Source organism: Hyla sarda, chromosome 6 (genome assembly GCF_029499605.1).
Source record: "Hyla sarda isolate aHylSar1 chromosome 6, aHylSar1.hap1, whole genome shotgun sequence".
NCBI lineage: Eukaryota > Metazoa > Chordata > Amphibia > Anura > Hylidae > Hyla > Hyla sarda.
The window spans coordinates 180,447,892-180,466,805 of NC_079194.1; the positions used below are offsets into that span (position 1 = coordinate 180,447,892).

Here is an 18,914-nt window from a genome sequence, read left to right on the forward strand (position 1 = left end):
GAAAGGCCACATTTTAATAACAGATATTTGAAGATGAAAATAGGACAAATCGCTCATATTTTCAGTCCATAAAAAAATTCAAGCTCATGTAAAGGTGGTCATACTGGGTCCATTCCTTGAATTTGGAGCAGTGCCGCATCGAAGTCCATTTAACTCCAATCTAATCTCAGGCTGGATGCTGATGATACAAAGCACCCCTGACTCGCCATTACAAAAAAAGCATTATGGTTATTAAATATAAATCTGTAGAGGGAATCCGGGAGGAGCTTTATGTTGCAAACTTCTTTTGTTTCATTGGTGGAGGCAGCTGAGTCAGGATGTCAGTGATCGGCCTTTCCACCAGGACCAACTCCCCATCATCCAACAAGTCCATGAAAAGCAAGGGCTGCAAACGGTCCAGCAACCAGGAAAGGGGTTAACAACAAAAATAAATAAGGGAAATAAGAAAAAAATTTCACAGTTAAAGGATGAAAAAAAAATGAAAAATACAACAAACAGGCTGTTTCGTTTACAGAAAATAGGCTTAGACTAGAGACTCACCAGTCCTAAATAACTCTGCATTTTATTAGGCACAGCTTTTTAGCAGCAAATGTTTTCTTTGGGTCATTTATTATAGTGTTACTGTTCAACACTGAACAACTTTATGTTATTGTGGTCATAATGATGCCTTAGAAATATAGCTAAAAAGTCCTTGTATAATACCAGCACTGTGCTAGGACTTCAGGTCCAGATAGGTGCTCCGAGTCCCAAAGGCTTAAGAAAGGTCTCATTGTCAGATTGAAATGTTGCACTTTGTGAACTTAATAGGTGAATAAAGTCACTTTCTACACCATTGGAGTGCCACGTCTCTACTTTAAAAGGCATGTTTTTTAAAAATATAGCTGATTTTTTTTTTTTATGTAACAAAAATGTTATAATGGTTTTATTTAGTTTTTTTAATACCTTTTTTCAAATTAAATATTTTATTACATCTTTTATCTTAGTAAAGGGGTTGTTCGACCATTTTGATCTATCCCATATCCACAGGATAGGTAATAGGTGTACAATCACAAGGGGCAGGGGTGAGGTCCCGACTGCTGGGGCTCCCCACATTCTTAACCCCTTAAGGACTCAGCCCATTTGGGCCTTAAGGACTCAGACAATTTTATTTTTACGTTTTCGTTTTTTCCTCCTCGCCTTCAAAAAATCATAACTATTTTATATTTTCATCCCCAGACTGGTATGAGGGCTTGTTTTTTTGCGCAACCAGTTGTCCGTTGTAATGTCAACACTCACTTTACCATAAAATGTATGGCGCAACAAAAAAAATACTATTTGTGTGGGGAAATTAAAAAGAAAACTGCAATTTTGCTAATTTTGGAAGGTTTCGCTTTCACGCCGTACAATTTACGGTAAAAATGACCGTGTTTTTTATTCTCTGGGTCAATACGATTAAAATGATACCCATAACATACTTTTCTTTTACTGTTGCACTTAAAAAAAAAAAATCGCAAACTTTTTAACTAAATTACTACATTTAAAGTCCCCCTAATATGAAGACCTATAACTTTTTCATTTTTCCGTATAAGCGGCGGTATGAGGGCTCATTTTTTGCGCCGTGATTGATACCATATTTGCTTATATAAAACTTTTAATACATTTTTTTAAGAATTTTTTTGGGAATAAAATGTTATAAAAAAGCAGCAATTTGGGACTTTTTTTTACATTAACGCCGTTCACCGTACGGTATCATTGCCATTATATTTTAATAGTTCGGATATTTACGCACGCGGCGATACCAAATATGTATATGAATATTTTTTTTTACACTTTTTGGGGGTGAAATAGGGAAAATGGGACAATTTATGTTTTTATTAGGGGAGGGGTTTTTCACATTTTTTACTTTTATTATTACACTTTAACCATTTAAGGACACAGACCATTTTCACCTCTAGGACGAAGCCCTTTTTTGCAAATCTGACCACTGTCACTTTAAACATGAATAACTCTGGGATGCTTTTAGTTATCATTCTGATAGTTTTTTCGTGACATATTCTACTGTAACATAGTGGTAAATTTTTGTGGTAACTTGCATCCTTTCTTGGTGAAAAATCCCAAAATTTGATGAAAACTAACTTTGAAGCACTCTGCTTGTAAGGAAAATGGATATTCCAAATTTTTTTTGGGATTCACATATACATTATGTCTACTTTATGTTGGCATCATAAAATTGACAAGTTTATACTTTTGGAAGACACCAGAGGGCTTCAAAGTTCAGCAGCAATTTTCAAATTTTTCACAAAATTTTCAAACTCACTATTTTTCAGGGACCAGTTCAGGTTTGAAGTGGATTTGAAGGGTCTTCATATTAGAAATACCACACAAATGACCCCATTATAAAAACTGCACCCCCCAAAGTATTCAAAATGACATTCAATAAGCTTTTTAACCCTTTAGGTGTTTCACAGGAAAAGCAGCAAAGTGAAGGAGAAAATTCTAAATCTTCAATTTTTACACTCGCATGTTCTTGTAGACCCAATTTTTTAATTTTTACAAGGGGTAAAAGGAGAAATGTATACTTATATTTGTAGCCCAATTTCTCTTGAGTAAGCACATAATTCATATGTCTAGTAAAGTGTTCGGTGGGCGCAGTAGAGGGCTCAGAAGCGAAGGAGCGACAAGGGGATTTTGGAGAGTATGTTTTTCTGAAATGGTTTTTGGGGGGCATGTCGCATTTAGGAAGCCCCTATGGTGCCAGAACAGCAAAAAAAAACACATGGCATACCATTTTGGAAACTAGACCCCTTGAGGAACATAACAAGGAATAAAGTGAGCCTTAATACCCCACAGGTGTTTCACGACTTTTGCATATGTAAATTTTTTTTTTTTTAACTAAAATGTTAGTTTTCCCCCAAATTTCACATTTTTTAAAGGGTTAATAGCAGAAAAGACCCCCCAAAATTTGTAACCCCATCTCTTCTGAGTATGGAAGTACCCCATAAGTGGACCTGAAGTGCACTGCGGATGAACTACAATGCTCAGAAGAGAAGGAGTCATATTTTGCTTTTTGAGAGCAAATTTTGCTCAGGGGACATGTTGCATTTAGGAAGCCCCTATGGTGCAGGACAGCAAAAAAAAAACACATGGCATACCATTTTGGAAACTAGACCCCTTGAGGAATGTAACAAGGGATACATTGAGCCTTAATACCCCACGTGTGTTACACGACTTTTGCATATGTAAAAAAAAAAAAAAAAAAAAATTTTTTTTTTTCACTAAAATGTGGGTTTCCCCCCAAATTTCACATTTTTGCAAGTGTTAATAGCAGAAAAGACCCCCCAAAATTTGTAACCCCACCTCTTCTGAGTATGGAGGTACCCCATAAGTGGACCTGAAGTGCATTGCGGGCGAACTACAATGCTCAGAATAGAAGGTGTCATATTTGGCTTTTTGAGAGCAAATTTTGCTCGGGGGGCATGTCGCATTTAGGAAGCCCCTATTGTGCCAGGACAGCAAAAAAAAACACATGGCATACCATTTTGGAAACTAGACTCCTTGAGGAATGTAACAAGGGATAAAGTGAGCCTTAATACCCCACAGGTGTTTCACGACTTTTGCATATGTAAAAAAAAAAAAAATTTTTTTCACTAAAATGTGGGTTTCCACCCAAATTTCACATTTTTGCAAGGGTTAATAGCAGAAAAGACCACCCAAAATTTGTAACCCCACCTCTTCTGAGTATGGAGGTACCCCATAAGTGGACCTGAAGTGCACTGCGTGCGAACTACAATGCTCAGAAGAGAAGGTGTCATATTTGGCTTTTTGAGAGCAAATTTTGCTCGGGGGGCATGTCGCATTTAGGAAGCCCCTATTGTGCCAGGACAGCAAAAAAAAAAAAAAAACATGGCATACCATTTTGGAAACTAGACCCCTCACAGAATGTAATGAGGGGTACAGTGAGCATTTACCCCCCACTGGTTTCTGACAGATCTTTGGAACAGTGGGCTGTGCAACATTTTTCATTTTCACGGACCACTGTTCCAAAGATCCGTCAGACACCTGTGGGGTGTAAATTCTCACTGCACCCCTCATTACATTCCGTGAGGGGTGTAGTTTCCAAAATGGGGTCACATGTGGGTGTGTTTTTTTTTTTTTTTTGCGTTTGTCAGAACCGCTGTAACAATCAGCCACCCCTGTGCAAATCACCTCAAATGTACATGGCGCACTCTCCCTTCTGGGCCTTGTTGTGCGCCCCCAGAGCACTTTGCGCCCACATATGGGGGGGTATCTCCAAAATTGTGTTACAAACTTTGGGGGGCGTTTTTCCCTTTTACCTCTTGTGAAAATGAAAAGTATAGGGCAACAACAGCATGTTAGTGTAAAAATGTTTATTTTTTTACACTAATATGCTGGTGTAGACCCCAACTGTTCCTTTTCATAAGGGGTAAAAGGAGAAAAAGCCCCCCAAAATTTTTTAGGCAATTTCTCCTGAGTACGGCGATACCCCGTATGTGACCCTATACTGTTGCCTTGAAATACAACAGGGCTCCAAAGTGAGAGCGCCATGCGCATTTGAGGCCTGAATTAGGGACTTGCATAGGGGTGGACATAGGGGTATTTTATGCCAGTGATTCCCAAACAGGGTGCCTCCAGCTGTTGTAAAACTCTCAGCATGCTTGGACAGTCAATTGCTGTCCAGAAATGCTGGGAGTATTTGTTTTGCAACAGCTGGAGGCTCCATCTTAGAAACACTGCCATACAATAAGTTTTTCATTTTTATTGGGGAAGGGGGGTGGTAGGGGGGGCAGTGTACGTGTGTATATGTAGTGTTTTACTCTTTATTTTATGTTAGTGTAGTGTAGTGCTTTTAGGTTGCATTCACACTGGAGGCAGATTACACTGAGTCTCCCGCTAGGAGTTTGAGCTGCGGCAGAAAATGTGCCGCAGCTCAAACTTGAAACGGGGAACTCACTGTAATCTGCCTCCAGTGTGAATGTAGCCTGTACATTCACATGGGAGGGGGGGGGGGGGGGGGGGGGGGGGGTCAAAACTACAACTCCCAGCATGCACTGACAGACCATGCATGCTGGGAGTTGTAGTTTTGCAACAGCTGGAGGCACACTGGTTGGAAAACCTTGAGTTAGGTCCTATGACCTAACTCAGTATTTTCCAACCAGTGTTCCTCCAGCTGTTGCAAAACCAAAACTCCCAGCATGTACTGATTGCGGAAGGGCATGCTGGGAGATGTAGTTATGCACGCAAGTACAACTCCCAGCATGCAAAGACAGCCTTATTCTGTTCCTGAATGCTGGTAGTTTTGCAAGATTTAGAGGGGTTCAGGTTGTAAATCACTGTCCAGTGGTCTCAAAACTGTGGCCCTCCAGATGTTGCAAAACTACAACTCGCAGCATGCTCAGACAGTAAACAGCTGTCTGGGCATGCTGGGAGTTGTAGTTTTGCAACATCTGGAGGGCCACGGTTTAGAGCAGTGTTTCCCAACCAGGGTGCCTCCAGCTGTTGCAAAACTACAACTCCCAGCATGCCCGGACAGCCAAAGGCTGTCTGGGCATGCTGGGAGTTGTAGTTTTGCAACAGCTGGAGGCACCCTGGTTGGGAAACACTGGTTTAGAGACCACTGTAAACTGTGGCCCTCCGGATCTAGGCAACAACTCGCCTGGCAGGACCCGGATGAATTGCTGCTGCCGCCGCCGCACGTGCGGGATCCCCGCATGGAGGATCGCGCTCCAGGATCCAGTTAAGGGACCTTTGGCGCCGGTCCCTGGACAGTTCCCCCGTTTTGCCGGACACCAATAGAACTTTAACCCCCCCCTCCCCCGGTCTGCTATCGGTCGCTCGGCCGACCAATAGCAGGGATAGGAGGGGTGGCACCCTGCCACCAAACTCCTATCCCTTCAGGGGGATCGAGGGTGTCTCGGACACCACCGGTCCCTCTTATTTTCCGGGTCACCAGTGACCCGTATGACCCGGAATCGCGCAGATCGCAGGTCTGAATTGACCTGCGAATTGTGCGCATCGTGGTCATGGGGGGGTCTCAGGACCCCCCTCGGCAATGTGCCGGGATGCCTGCTGTTAGATAACAGCAGTCATCCCGGCCCGACCACCGCTACCGGTGACGCGGCGCTCCCGGAACCCCGCGCCGTACATGTACGTCGCCGCGCGCCAAGTGACACTTCGCGGCGCCGTACATGTACGTCACTCGTCGTGAAGGGGTTAATAGTCTGGACTAGTTCTGGATGATCGGATCGCTGCGGCAACGCTGTGGGCGATCCGATAATCCATTATAGTGACCGCAATGCTGCAGATGCCGTGATCTGTATTGACCACGGCATCTGAGGGGTTAATGGTGGACATACGCACGATTGCTATCAGCAGCCAGGCCCTGCCGCGCATGACCTGAGCATCGCTCCGATGCTCGCGGTTATGTATAGGATGTAAATGTACGTCCTGGTGCCTTAAGTACCACCTCACCAGGACGTACATTTACCTCCTGCGTTGTTAAGGGGTTATCAAGAAATAGAAATACAGAGCTACTATCTTTCAAAAACCTCTCCTTGTCTGTCTCCAGGTTGTGAATGGAGCCAACTCATAAAACCACACCCAAACCAAGGACAGACGTGGAGGGAAGGAATTGAAAGGAATTAGCTGTGTTTTTTCTATTCCTGGATAACCCTTCAAGAAAGTAGGTCTGAGTTCCCAGTCGGGCTTAAGCGGCAAATACACGTGCACACTTCACGTTCCATTCACTGTTAATAGGAGCAACCAGACTACGGCGCTAACATGCCAATACATTAAGATCTATGACAAAGCCTGATGTTGTTATGCCATACAAAGTGTTCCCCTAACAATAGCCTGAGTGCACAGACAACCCTGGGGTTTTACACAGGTCCCAGGGTTTACTGTAAAGGGATCCCTGTCCCAAATAGTATCACCATGGAAGTTAACTAATAGAAGGGGGGGTTCCTTCGTATGATAGAAGGTCTGTGCATGGTTGTGTTATTCAGTCCTCACACACAAAGCATCAGTCTACACCATAACAGAGACAAGATGGATAAAGTATAAATGCAATGGTTCAAATGCTTCCTGTTTCTTCAAATGTTTCTGTTATTCATCCATTATTAGCAGTAATGTATATTACTGCTCATAATAGATTAGTAGTATTGCAGTAATGTATGCTGCTCTAATATTACCATCTAACTTTTTCCTGAAGAAAATAAAGCATAAATATCCTACCTGAAACTTTTTGGTTATTTTGAAGGCATGTGTGTGACTTCTCCTTGCACTTTCTGAAAGCTGCCTCAGTGACTTCTGGTTGAGCAGAGGTGTTTTATCATCTGGTAGAGGCTGAGAAGACAGACATATGATTATTCATCAAAGTATGCTAAAACATGAAAAACCACTTGTGCATTTTGGTCATTAAGCCACCATTACAATTTGTTGTTTGGTTAAAAATGTAAAATCTGTGTTTACAAGCAAAAAGCTGGAAAAAAACAACAGTAATACATATAGGTATGATGGGCCTCAGGAAGACCACTTGCTTACCAGAGACTTATCTAGGACACAGAACATATAGGTATCATGCATGAGAATGTGGTCAGGCCTCAAGGGGTTAAATGTGATGCCAGTGATGGGTGTATCACGTTCAAGCCAATCACGATGGAGACCGCGCTGCAAGACTTTTCGACTCCATTCTGTGTATTGTTTCTTAGCAATGTTGAATTCTAGAACCTAAATATAAGTAAGAAGCAACATGTAAGTTGTGATCTACGAACAAACCAAGGAACACATTTCAGACTCCGTACAACCCACCTGCTGATCAGCGTGAGCAATGACCAGGTGATTAGTGGAGGGATGGATACTGATGGCTGTAGGAGGAGAACTGTATTGAGGTACTGAACATTCATACTGGAGGAAAGACAACAAAAGATTCCAGTCAAAAAGAGGATGCAGACCTAATTTTCTAAAAGTGCATCAATCATTTTGATTGTTCTTACCTTTAGTTTGTTGAGGTTATATATGTCAATCTGAGAATTGGAAGAAGCCACTGCTAGTAGGGACCCATCTGAATTTGCAGCCAGAAGATGTACAGGATGGGAAGAACCTGTAAGAACAGACCTTTCTGGTTATATCCTTCTATAAGGCAGCAGATGTCTCATGCATCACTAACGGGGTTTTAAGGAGAGAATAAATTGATGGCCTAGCTAATGTGTGGGTGGTCCAACCCCCTGGAACCCTAAGATTAGCAGAACAAAGAGGATGTGGTTCAGGCACAGATACTGTTGTCTCCTTCATTCTGCTAATCAGTTGGGTTCAACATTTTATATCAGAAAATGTCAGCTCAACAATTGGTATAAAACCATAAACTCATTTTGGCTGTTGATGCATCTTTAGGAGCTGCATGAAAATTCTCAACATTTACATGACCAATACTACCTCAGACCCCACTAGACAACTCAGCTTACAGCTATACTGTTATTTGATACAAAAGGTAAAGGATCATAACAGTGTCACAATTCCATCAAAATCCATAGAATCAACACAACAGTGTTATCTGAACTGTAACTTAGTAGCCTCAACAGTTACCCCTGCAGACCTTTAGTAACCTTGCTATGTAATCCGACTGGCAAATGTACCAGTTATAAACTATACCAGGCTAAACATTTACAACTATTCTTCCTAAACAGTATTAAAAGGCGTTATCCCTGTAAAAATTTCTATTACCCGATGGAGGCTCTAACTTATGACTGTGCTTGCAGGCACCCTCAGACAGATCAAAGATATGAACACATCCTCCCACCGATCCTACATAGAGCTGTTTAGAGTCAGGCGAGAAAAGAAGCTGCAGAGCTGCAGTCTGTAGCTGAGGCACTTTTGGAACCTGTAGAAGAACAGAAATAGTGTTTTTATGTGTGTGAATATTCAGAATGCAAGAATGTGATGTAAAAGATGTTACAGATATCCTAGGATATCTGTATGTGTCCTATTAGTAAAGAGATCGATGCAAATCTGACTTACCCGGCTGATACTTATATTATCTTTATCATAACGCAGCCTATGAAGAAACAGACGGGAACCTGTGGTATAGGAAACCCATGAACCACATCGGGAGATGGTGCTGCATCGAATACACTCAGATCCCTGAGACGAGAGAAAATAAGACAGATCAACTTAAAGGATCGTAAATATGAGAGAGAAGGCCTTTAACTGGGATACACAACATACAGCAGATGAGAGAAATGTATAGATGTACAATATGCATTTTCTTTAATTCATTTACAGGTTTACTTGTGAATTAGCCATTGCCAGTGTGCCAGAATCCACAGCTAGAAGAGTCTCAATGCTGCCTCCTAGTGGCAGTGCTCACCTTTCTCTTAAGCTGCAAAAGCAGTTCTTGTTCCTTGTTCACTTTCAGAAGGTCCCCATCGATCCCTACAAACCACAAATATACAGATTTACAACTTGGGTCCAAAAGAAATGCAAAATACAGAGTCCTAATAGCGCTGTGAATTATTAGGTTCATTGGGGAAGATTTATCAAAACCTGTGCAGAGGAAAAGTTGACCAGTTGCCCATAACAACCAGATTGATTCTTTCATTTTCCAGAGGCCTTTTAAAAAATGAAAGAAGTGATGTGATTGGTTGCTAGGGGCAACACAGGATTTGTAAAATGTCTCTGATTGAGCTTTCATGTGTGTATTTCTGACTACCGGTTGTAAACTGCTCAAATCTAAGAGAGATTCTGTTACATCCCAAAAAAAGTAAAATAAAAACTTGTGGCCCTCCAAAATACGCAGTCTTGCATGTAATGGAAATAAAAATAACACTACGGATAGGTCTACATTGCCACCGGGCTACGTCAAAAGAAGCTCTGTTGGTAACTCCGTCAAAACAATGTGCACTTTTTTTAATCTCCACTAAACTATGAGATCCCTGACAGACCCCATTCAAGTCAATAGGATCCGTCAAAATCTGGTGGAATCTGTGGTGCTCAAACCCGTTTTTTGGGGTCATTCAGTGCAAAAAAAAAAAAAGGAGCTGAACGTACCCAGCACAAGGACAAGGTGAACCTAGCCTTAGAATTAAGGTGGTCGATGGTGGACTGCTCTCCAGCTGAACAGAAGTGCTCCAGAGGTGTCCCAGATGTTTTCCTTTTGATATCCTTCATAATTATATGTATCTAGTCTATATAATCCCCACATACCTGATTCATCTGTCTGTCCCAGTCTCCACAACTCTAAGCGTTCAGGGAACTGAAACAGAAGTAGTCTGGAGGCTTGGGCGCAGGAAACAAGATGGCGCTGTACAAAGAAAACAGATGTTAAAAGCAAGTCCTTATATTAAGATGTAATAATGAAAGTACTAGAAACTTTGCTCAAACACATCGAGTCACTTAGGAATTACAAGTCTTAAAATCACATAATGCATATGATTGTCCAAAATGTCTTATGTTGAAGATTTACTTCACTGGAACTACAGTGCCTAGGTTACAATCTATGAAACAACCCCACAGCATTATCCCTGCTGCATTAAACTTTACAGCTGGCACAATGCAGTCAGGCAGGTAATCTTCTCCTGGCTTTCGCCAGATTCAGACTCATCCATCACACTGCCACAGAGAGCGGGATTACTCACTCATGGAACATGTTTCCACTGCTTTACTAAATGCCCAGCAGAGGCATGCTTTAAACCACTTGCTTGCAGCTGATCAGCTATGAAAACTATGCTATGAAGCTCCTGATGGACCATTCTTATGCTATTTTTAATACCAGATGAGCTTATTGATTGATCCGGCAGAGCATTGGCAACTTATGTAACCCTACTCTGTAAAATGTTGTTATCTGTCATGTATACTTATTAAAGGGGATATATCATGGGGAAAAACGTATCCCCTATCCAAAGGGTCCCAGCGGTCAGACCCCTGGCACTCCCCGGGAGAAACACGTCACTTCACTCGCGTCACTTCACTCGACACGCTCGCCGCTTTGTGTGGGTGTTGTGATGCGCTGCTCCCTGGGAGAGCCAGGGCCCCTTAGTGGAGATGGGGGGGGGGGGGGGGGGTTTAGCCCAGCGGCCGAACCTCCTGCAATCTAAAACTTATTCCCTATTCCTTTGGATTGAGGATACGTTTTTCCCCATGATACTTATTTAATATTACCATTTTACAGCTAATAATGGGGGGGATCTAGAGGACAATGGCACTAATTTAAACACCTAAAATCAACAATTAAGAGAGGAGGAATACTTTGCCATACAGTGTTTTGCAGGGAACACAAAGTTCCAGTTCCAAATACCTGCTGCTTCAAAATACCTAGGCCTGTTTAGAATATTTCACACAGCAGCCATTTTATCACACTTCTAGTCATGATAATACTTACATGTGGAAACGTAATATTTCTCTGAGCAGCTTCATAGGATTTTGTTTGCACCTTTTCCATTAAAGGCCGAGAAGCAATCCGACCATCAACACCTGTTAGGACATAGAGAACCTTTAGAAATAAGACATTGCAATGTGATATCTAAACTAATCTGAGGGGGGCTACATACCGCCAGAGATGAGAGCAGTGCTGCTGTGTACTACAGCTCTAACATCATGAGTGTGAAATCTAAATGGCTTTGTGTAAACCCACTGTTGCTCTGGATTTTCTGCTTGGACAGCCAAACGCTGAAACTGGAAGATGACCCCCTCAGCTGTGCCCACCAACAGGCTATCCTCAGTCTGCCATGACAAAAATCAGCACAAGTGAGAATATTATATAGACACTTTGCAACTTATAAGAGATATATGCAAGAGCATCACCTCTGACACTGCGAGGCACAGAAGGTCACAACTGGCTACTTTGTAAGTGCGGATTAGCGTTCCTTTGTTTAATTCCCAGAACTGGAGTTTTCCTGAAGAATCCACGCTGATGATTTCTCCACAGGACAGGACAGCCACACTCCACACAATACACTCATGCTTCTGTCCACTCACTGGTCTGCGGTCCAGCTTCAGTACATGAAGAAGATGACCTAATATGAACAGAAGCACAAGAAATGTCAAGGGTGAAAACTGTGCACTAGATGTAAAAGTCAATAGGTGTAATGTGCTTGTTACGTGCTCAGAAATATTTCAATAAATGTATCAGTAGAATATTTTAACATCAGGCTTTGGCAAATACCATTAATACATAAATTTGCATCAGTAGGGTACATGAGGAAAAGAAACCCTCTGGAATAACATAAATTTTTATACCTAGTTTAGGGCCTGAAAGGGTTGAGCATGATTGAGCAATTTCTGTGTTCCTGTGTAAATTCCACCTCCTGAGGCCTTGCATTAGCCATAACACGGTGGATCATGTTTTCCTTAAGGATCTCTTTAAGACTGGAGGTTGGAAGAAGTACCTTATGATATGCAATGGCTGTCGCCTAGTCATGCTCTGTCTCCCCGCTGTGCCACTTATATTATTTTCAACATGATATGAAAATAAATGCATAAAGAATCTCTTCAACTGATGGGTGTTCCATCTTAATTTCAAATCTGGACTTTGATCTCTTTTAAACCTCTGCTAGAATGAAGGTACTTCAGTGTTCTTCTAAACCCAAACTTCAACTGTAAGTGATCTGTGGCTAAATGCTGAAGGGCTGGCCATAAACTTTTTTTTTAAACTGTTTTTATTGCAATGTAAGTGTGCCAAGGAGTATAAAACATTAAAGGAGCATACAAAATTCAAGTCGTAGCATAATAATGTCCCGATAAGCATTTCAGGAAAGGCCACAATGTACAATCCAGGTGGGTATCATTTACATTGACATTAAACCAAACCACACATATAAAACCTTGAACAAACTTCCACTATTGGTGGGAACTTCACAAAGGGTGGGGAAAGACAAAGACAACACTAAGGACGGACATAGAACGAACAAACAAACATAGCCCACACATCCACAGGGCTTCAGGCGGGAAAGGGGGAAGGGGGTGAGGGGCCATAAACTTTAAAAGGAACCTGTCATCAGTTTCATGATTTCTCTGTCTGAAATGCTTCAGTGTAGATCATAGTTTGTTTTAATCAGGCAGCTAGTTTCTGTTTTATGCTGCCTGTGGTTAGAATAACATAAAATTGTGACAGTTTCCCTTGAAAACATCAGACATGTCAAAAGGAAAGTTTAGATTGGTGGGGGTGCCCTTGCTGGGGCTCCCATGATACCTAAAATGAAAGGGCAGCAGTGTTCAGCAAAAGGCTCTGCTGATTTGTGGGCATCACCGCTCAGCTCTGCTCTCTGAGTGGCCTGTACTGTGTTAAGTCGAGAGTTGAGCTGTGACAAAGATAAGGGGATGTAGGGGTCTCAGCAACAGCAATATTTATTTATTTATTTATGTGAAAGGTACAGGATGACTTTGGGATGGAGATAATCAATAATAAGAATTTTTATATCTTAAAGTAATTCATTTTTCATGGTTCACATTGACCACCTTATATGAAATAAAAACCCAAAACAATACTTAAAGTGTACCTGTCGTCAACAAAAACTTTTTATATAATGTAGATAATACAATTATATGTATACAGTGGTCCCTCAACATACATGAGGGATCCGAGCAATGTAAAGTATAGGACGGTATACTCCCCTGTCCCCGCCGCTCCGTTGATCGCCGCATCTAAAAGTAAAACCATCCCGGCAGCTCAGTCGGGCTAATCGGGACATCGCGATAAAATCGCGATGTCCCGATCAGCTAGGAGGCAGCAGGAGGGTGCCTTACCTTCCTCCTGCGTGTCCGAACGGCGATTGATTGCTGCAAGCCTGAAATCCAGGCTTGAGCAATCAACTGCCTATAACACTGATCACTGCAAAGTTATGTCTTTGCAGTGATCTGTGGAAAAGATCAGTGTGTGCAGTGTTATAGGTCCCTATGGGAGCTATAACACTGCAAAAAAAAAAAAAAGTGCAAAAAAAAAAGTGAATAAAGATCATTTAACCCCTTCACTAATAAAAGTTTGAATCACCCCCCTTTTCCCATAAAAAAAAACTGTGTAAATAAAAACAAACATATGTGGTATCGCAGCGTGCGTAAATGTCCGAACTATAAAAATATATCGTTAATTAAACTGCAAAAAAGTCCAATAGTCCAAAAATAGCGTCTTTTTGGTCACTTTTTATAACATAAAAATATGAATAAAAAGCTATCAAAAAGTCTGATCAAAACAAGAATGGTGCCGATAAAAACTTCAGATCACAGCGCAAAAAATGAGCCCTCATAGGGGTCAGAAGAGGACAATTTTAAACGTATACATTTTCCTGCATGTAGTCATGATTTTTTTCCAAAGTAATAAAAAATCAAACCTATATAAGTAGGGTATAATTTTAATCGTATGGACCTACAGAATAAAGATCATGTGTCATTTTTAATGAAAAATTTACTGTGTAGAAACCGAAGCCCCCAAAATTTACAAAATGGTGTTTTTTCTTCCATTTTGTCTCACAATGATTTTTTTTTCCGTTTCGCCATAGATTTTTGGGTAAAATGACTAATGTCATTACAAAGTAGAATTGGTGGCGCAAAAAATAAGCCAACATATGGATTTTTAGGTGCAAAACTGAAAGGGTTATGATTTTTAAAAAGTAAGGAGGAAAAAACAAGTGTGCAAAAACGGAAAACCGCTATGTCCTTAAGGGGTTAAATGGGGTGTTCCAGGGAGCAGAAAAGGTATTACCTCTTCTGCTCCCGGACACTCCACTTCCGCCTTGGGCATGTCTCAGAAGTGTGCCTTTTGAGACAAGAGCTTGCTCTTCTGAGTGTTGCTGTGTAAGAGGGGGCGTGAAAGAGGAGTTACAAAAACTGGAGTTTGAAAGCAGGAGGTTGAGATCGCTGTGAGTGTTAATTTCTGAACCCACAAGGTCTACAAAAAATTTTAAGTGTCATTTTGACTGTCTGTTTTTTCCTATACATTTGTGAAATCCCCATAACTAGATGGCCTCCATGTTGGAAAATGCAGTCCAATGTACATCCTGTTCAATGTATGCAATCCTTGAACAACAGTTTGAGGGTGCATATTGTTGTGCGAGATGTGTGCTAGTTGTCCGTTTGGAAGCCCAGATCCTGCATCTAGAGGGGCGACTGGCAACAATGAGAAGCATTAACAACATGGAGAGGAGTCTCCTGCTCACTGAGCAGGCACTCTCGGGAGTAGAGGTGGGGGAGGACAGTGGGACGGAGTTGCAGGACAGTCAGGCAGTTAGCTGGGTTACAGTTAGAAAGAGGGGTAGGGGAAAAAGTGTCAGGGAGGCTAGTCCTGAACTGGCACACCCCAACAAGTTTGCCCGCTTGGCAGATGAGGGGGATGTCATTACAGAGCTAGCAGAACTGCAGCAGGATACCGCCTCTGACCGCCAGGGGGGTGTCTGCTCCAGTAAGGAGGGAGGGAGGAGTACAGGGCAGGCCAGACAGGTACTAGTGGTGGGGGACTCAATTATTAGGGGGACAGACAGGGCAATCTGTCACAAAGACCTGGATCGCCGAACAGTGTGTTGTCTGCCTGGCGCACGAGTTCGGCACATCGCGGATCAGGTTGAGAGGTTGCTGGGTGGGACTGGAGAGGACCCAGCAGTCATGGTACATATTGGCACCAATGACAAAGTAGTCATTGACTCAGGGACTTAGGCCGCAAGCTTAAGGCAAGGACCTCCAAGGTAGTATTTTCTGAAATACTACCAGTACCACGAGCCGCACCAGAAAGGCAGCAGGAGATTAGGGAGGTAAACAAGTGGCTCAGAAGCTGGTGTAGGAAGGAAGGGTTTGGGTTCATGGAGAACTGGGCTGACTTCGCTGTCGGTTACCGGCTCTACCGTAGGGACGGGCTGCACCTCAATGGGGAGGGTGCAGCTTTGCTTGGGGAGAAGATGGCTAGAAGGGTGGAGGAGTGTTTAAACTAGGGACTTGGGGGGAGGGAACCTACAGCAAAGAGGGGGAAGATAGAGTAGATAGAGAGGTGGGAATTATAAATGTACCTGGGGGTGGAGCGGAGGGAGGGGTTAGAATAGTTAATAGGAATAGGCTTCATAGGAAAATAAAACTTACACCCTTGAATCCCATTAACCCCAATAACATAAAGGATGGAAATGTAAAGTGTATGTTCACAAATGCCAGAAGCCTAGCAAATAAAATGGGGGAGCTTGAGGCCTTGATACTGGAGGAACATATTGATATAGTTGGGGTCACTGAGACATGGCTGGACTCCTCGCATGACTGGGCTGTCAATCTGCAGGGGTTTACATTGTTTCGCAAGGATAGAATGAACAGAAAAGGTGGTGGAGTCTGTCTGTATGTAAGAAGTGGTATGAAAGTCAGTGTGAACGATGCCATAGTGTGCGATGATTTTGAGGAGGTGGAATCACTGTGGGTAGAATTACAAAAGGAGGGAAATATTGAAAAAATAGTATTTGGTGTAATCTACAGACCCCCTAATATTACTGAAGAGATAGAAGTTCGGCTTCATAAACAAATAGAGAGGGCCGCCCAGGCAGGTACAGTGGTAATAATGGGAGATTTTAACTATCCAGATATAGATTGGGCTCCGGGGTTGGGTAAAACTACAGGATAATTTTATGGGCCAGTTTGTGGAGGACCCAACAAGAATTGATGCCTTGTTGGATCTGATCATTTCCAACAACGCAGAGCTGGTTGGTAATGTAACTGTGCGGGAAAACCTTGGGAATAGCGACCACAATATAGTTACTTTTGACTTAAATTGTAGAAAACAAAGACAGGCGGGGAAGGCAAAAACATATAACTTTAAAAAGGCAAATTTCCCTGGGCTGAGAGCTGCACTACAGGACATAGACTGGGGGGAGGTGTTGTCAAATACTGATACAGAAGGTAAATGGGACATCTTTAAATCAACTCTAAATAACTATACAGCTAAATATATACCAAAGGGGAACAAATATAAACGATTAAAACTAAATCCTACATGGCTGACAAATGATGTTAAAAGAGCAATAAACAACAAAAAAATAGCCTTCAAAAAATACAAATCTGATGGGTCAGCTATAACATTTAAACAGTACAAAGAGCTTAATAAAATCTGTAAAAATCTAATAAAAACAGCAAAAATTCAAAACGAGAGACAGGTGGCCAAAGAAAGCAAAACTAATCCTAAATATTTTTTTAGATATATAAATGCAAAAAAACCAAGGACAGAGCATGTAGGACCCCTTAATAATGATAATGGGGAGGTTGTCACAGGCGATCAAGAGAAGGCGGAGCTACTGAATGGGTTCTTTAGTTCTGTATATACTAAGGAAGAAGGAGCTGACATTGGCCAGGTCAGTGCTGGTAACACATCATGTAATGTACTGAACTGGCTTAATGTAGAGATGGTACAAGGTAAGTTAAGTGATATAAATGTAAGCAAATCTCCAGGGCCGGATGTATTGCACCCAAGAGTTCTTAGAGAGGTAAGTTCAGTAATATCTGTACCCCTGTTCATGATATTTAGAGATTCTCTGGTGTCTGGTATTGTGCCAAGGGACTGGCGCAAGGCGAATGTGGTGCCAATCTTCAAAAAGGGCTCTAGGTCTTCCCCAGGAAACTATAGACCGGTAAGTTTAACGTGCATTGTGGGTAAATTGTTTGAAGGACTTATAAGGGATTACATACAGGAATACATAGGGGATAATTGTATTATAAGTGATAGCCAGCATGGGTTTACTAAGGATAGAAGTTGTCAAACCAATCTAATTTGCTTTTATGAAGATGTGAGTAGAAGCCTTGACTGAGGAATGGCTGTGGATATAGTGTTTCTGGATTTTGCTAAAGCGTTTGATACTGTCCCTCATAGACGTCTGACAGGTAAGTTAAGGTCTTTGGGTTTGGAAATTTTAGTTTGGAACTGGATTCAACACTGGCTCATGGATCGTACCCAGAGAGTGGTGGTAAATGATTCGTACTCTGATTGGTCCCCGGTTATTAGTGGTGTACCCCAAGGTTCAGTACTGGGCCCGCTGCTGTTTAATTTATTTATCAATGATATAGAGGATGGTATTAACAGCTCTGTTTCTATCTTTGCAGATGACACCAAGCTTTGTAGCACGGTACAGTCTATAGAGGATGTGCATAAGTTACAAGATGACTTGGATAGACTAAGTGTCTGGGCATCCACTTGGCAAATGAGGTTCAATGTGGATAAATGTAAAGTTATGCATCTGGGTACTAATAACCTGCATGCGTCGTATGTCTTAGGGGGGATTAAACTGGCAGAGTCACTGGTAGAGAAGGATCTGGGTGTACTTGTAGATCACAGACTACAGAATAGCATGCAATGTCAGGCTGCTGCTTCCAAAGCCAGCAGGATATTGTCATGTATCAAAAGAGGCATGGACTCAAGGGACAGGGACATAATACTCCCCCTTTATAAATCATTGGTACGGCCTCACCTGGAATATGCTGTCCAGTTTTGGGCACCTGTCCATAAAAGGGACACTGCAGAGCTGCGACTAAACTAATATGGGGCATGGAACATCTTAGCTATGAGGAGCGATTAAAGGAGTTACAATTGTTTAGTCTTGAGAAGAGACATTTAAGGGGGGATATGATAAACGTATATAAGTATATTAATGGCCCATACAAAAAATATGGAGAAAAACTGTTCCAGGTTAAACCCCCCCAAAGGACGAGGGGGCACTCCCTCCGTCTGGAGAAGAAAAAGTTTAGTCTCAAGGGGCGACACGCCTTCTTTACCGTGAGGACTGTGAATTTATGGAACGGTCTACCTCAGGAACTGGTCACAGCAGGAACAATTAACAGCTTTAAAAAAGGATTAGATACATTCCTGGAACAAAATAACATTAATGCTTATGAAGAAATATAAAATCCCATCCCTTCCCCAATATCGCGCCACACCCCTACCCCTTAATTCCCTGGTTGAACTTGATGGACATATG

At 42.0% G+C, this 18,914-nt stretch overlaps 1 protein-coding gene across 3 annotated transcripts in view; it reads right to left on the bottom strand.

The window, feature by feature from the left end:
- The window catches only part of UTP4 (UTP4 small subunit processome component), a 25,578-nt gene continuing 6,664 nt past the window's right edge, over positions 1-18,914 (bottom strand). For all 3 annotated transcript variants that reach the window (XM_056525943.1, XM_056525945.1, XM_056525944.1), the window contains exons 6-17: positions 11,794-12,005; positions 11,541-11,712; positions 11,372-11,463; positions 10,198-10,294; positions 9,362-9,426; positions 9,013-9,135; positions 8,719-8,875; positions 7,992-8,098; positions 7,807-7,902; positions 7,540-7,725; positions 7,231-7,341; positions 1-385 (exon numbers count right to left, since the gene is read on the bottom strand). In XM_056525943.1, the coding sequence (XP_056381918.1) occupies positions 269-385; positions 7,231-7,341; positions 7,540-7,725; positions 7,807-7,902; positions 7,992-8,098; positions 8,719-8,875; positions 9,013-9,135; positions 9,362-9,426; positions 10,198-10,294; positions 11,372-11,463; positions 11,541-11,712; positions 11,794-12,005 (1,535 nt within the window). In that variant the 3' untranslated portion in view covers positions 1-268. The remainder of the gene's footprint in view (positions 386-7,230; positions 7,342-7,539; positions 7,726-7,806; positions 7,903-7,991; positions 8,099-8,718; positions 8,876-9,012; positions 9,136-9,361; positions 9,427-10,197; positions 10,295-11,371; positions 11,464-11,540; positions 11,713-11,793; positions 12,006-18,914) is intronic.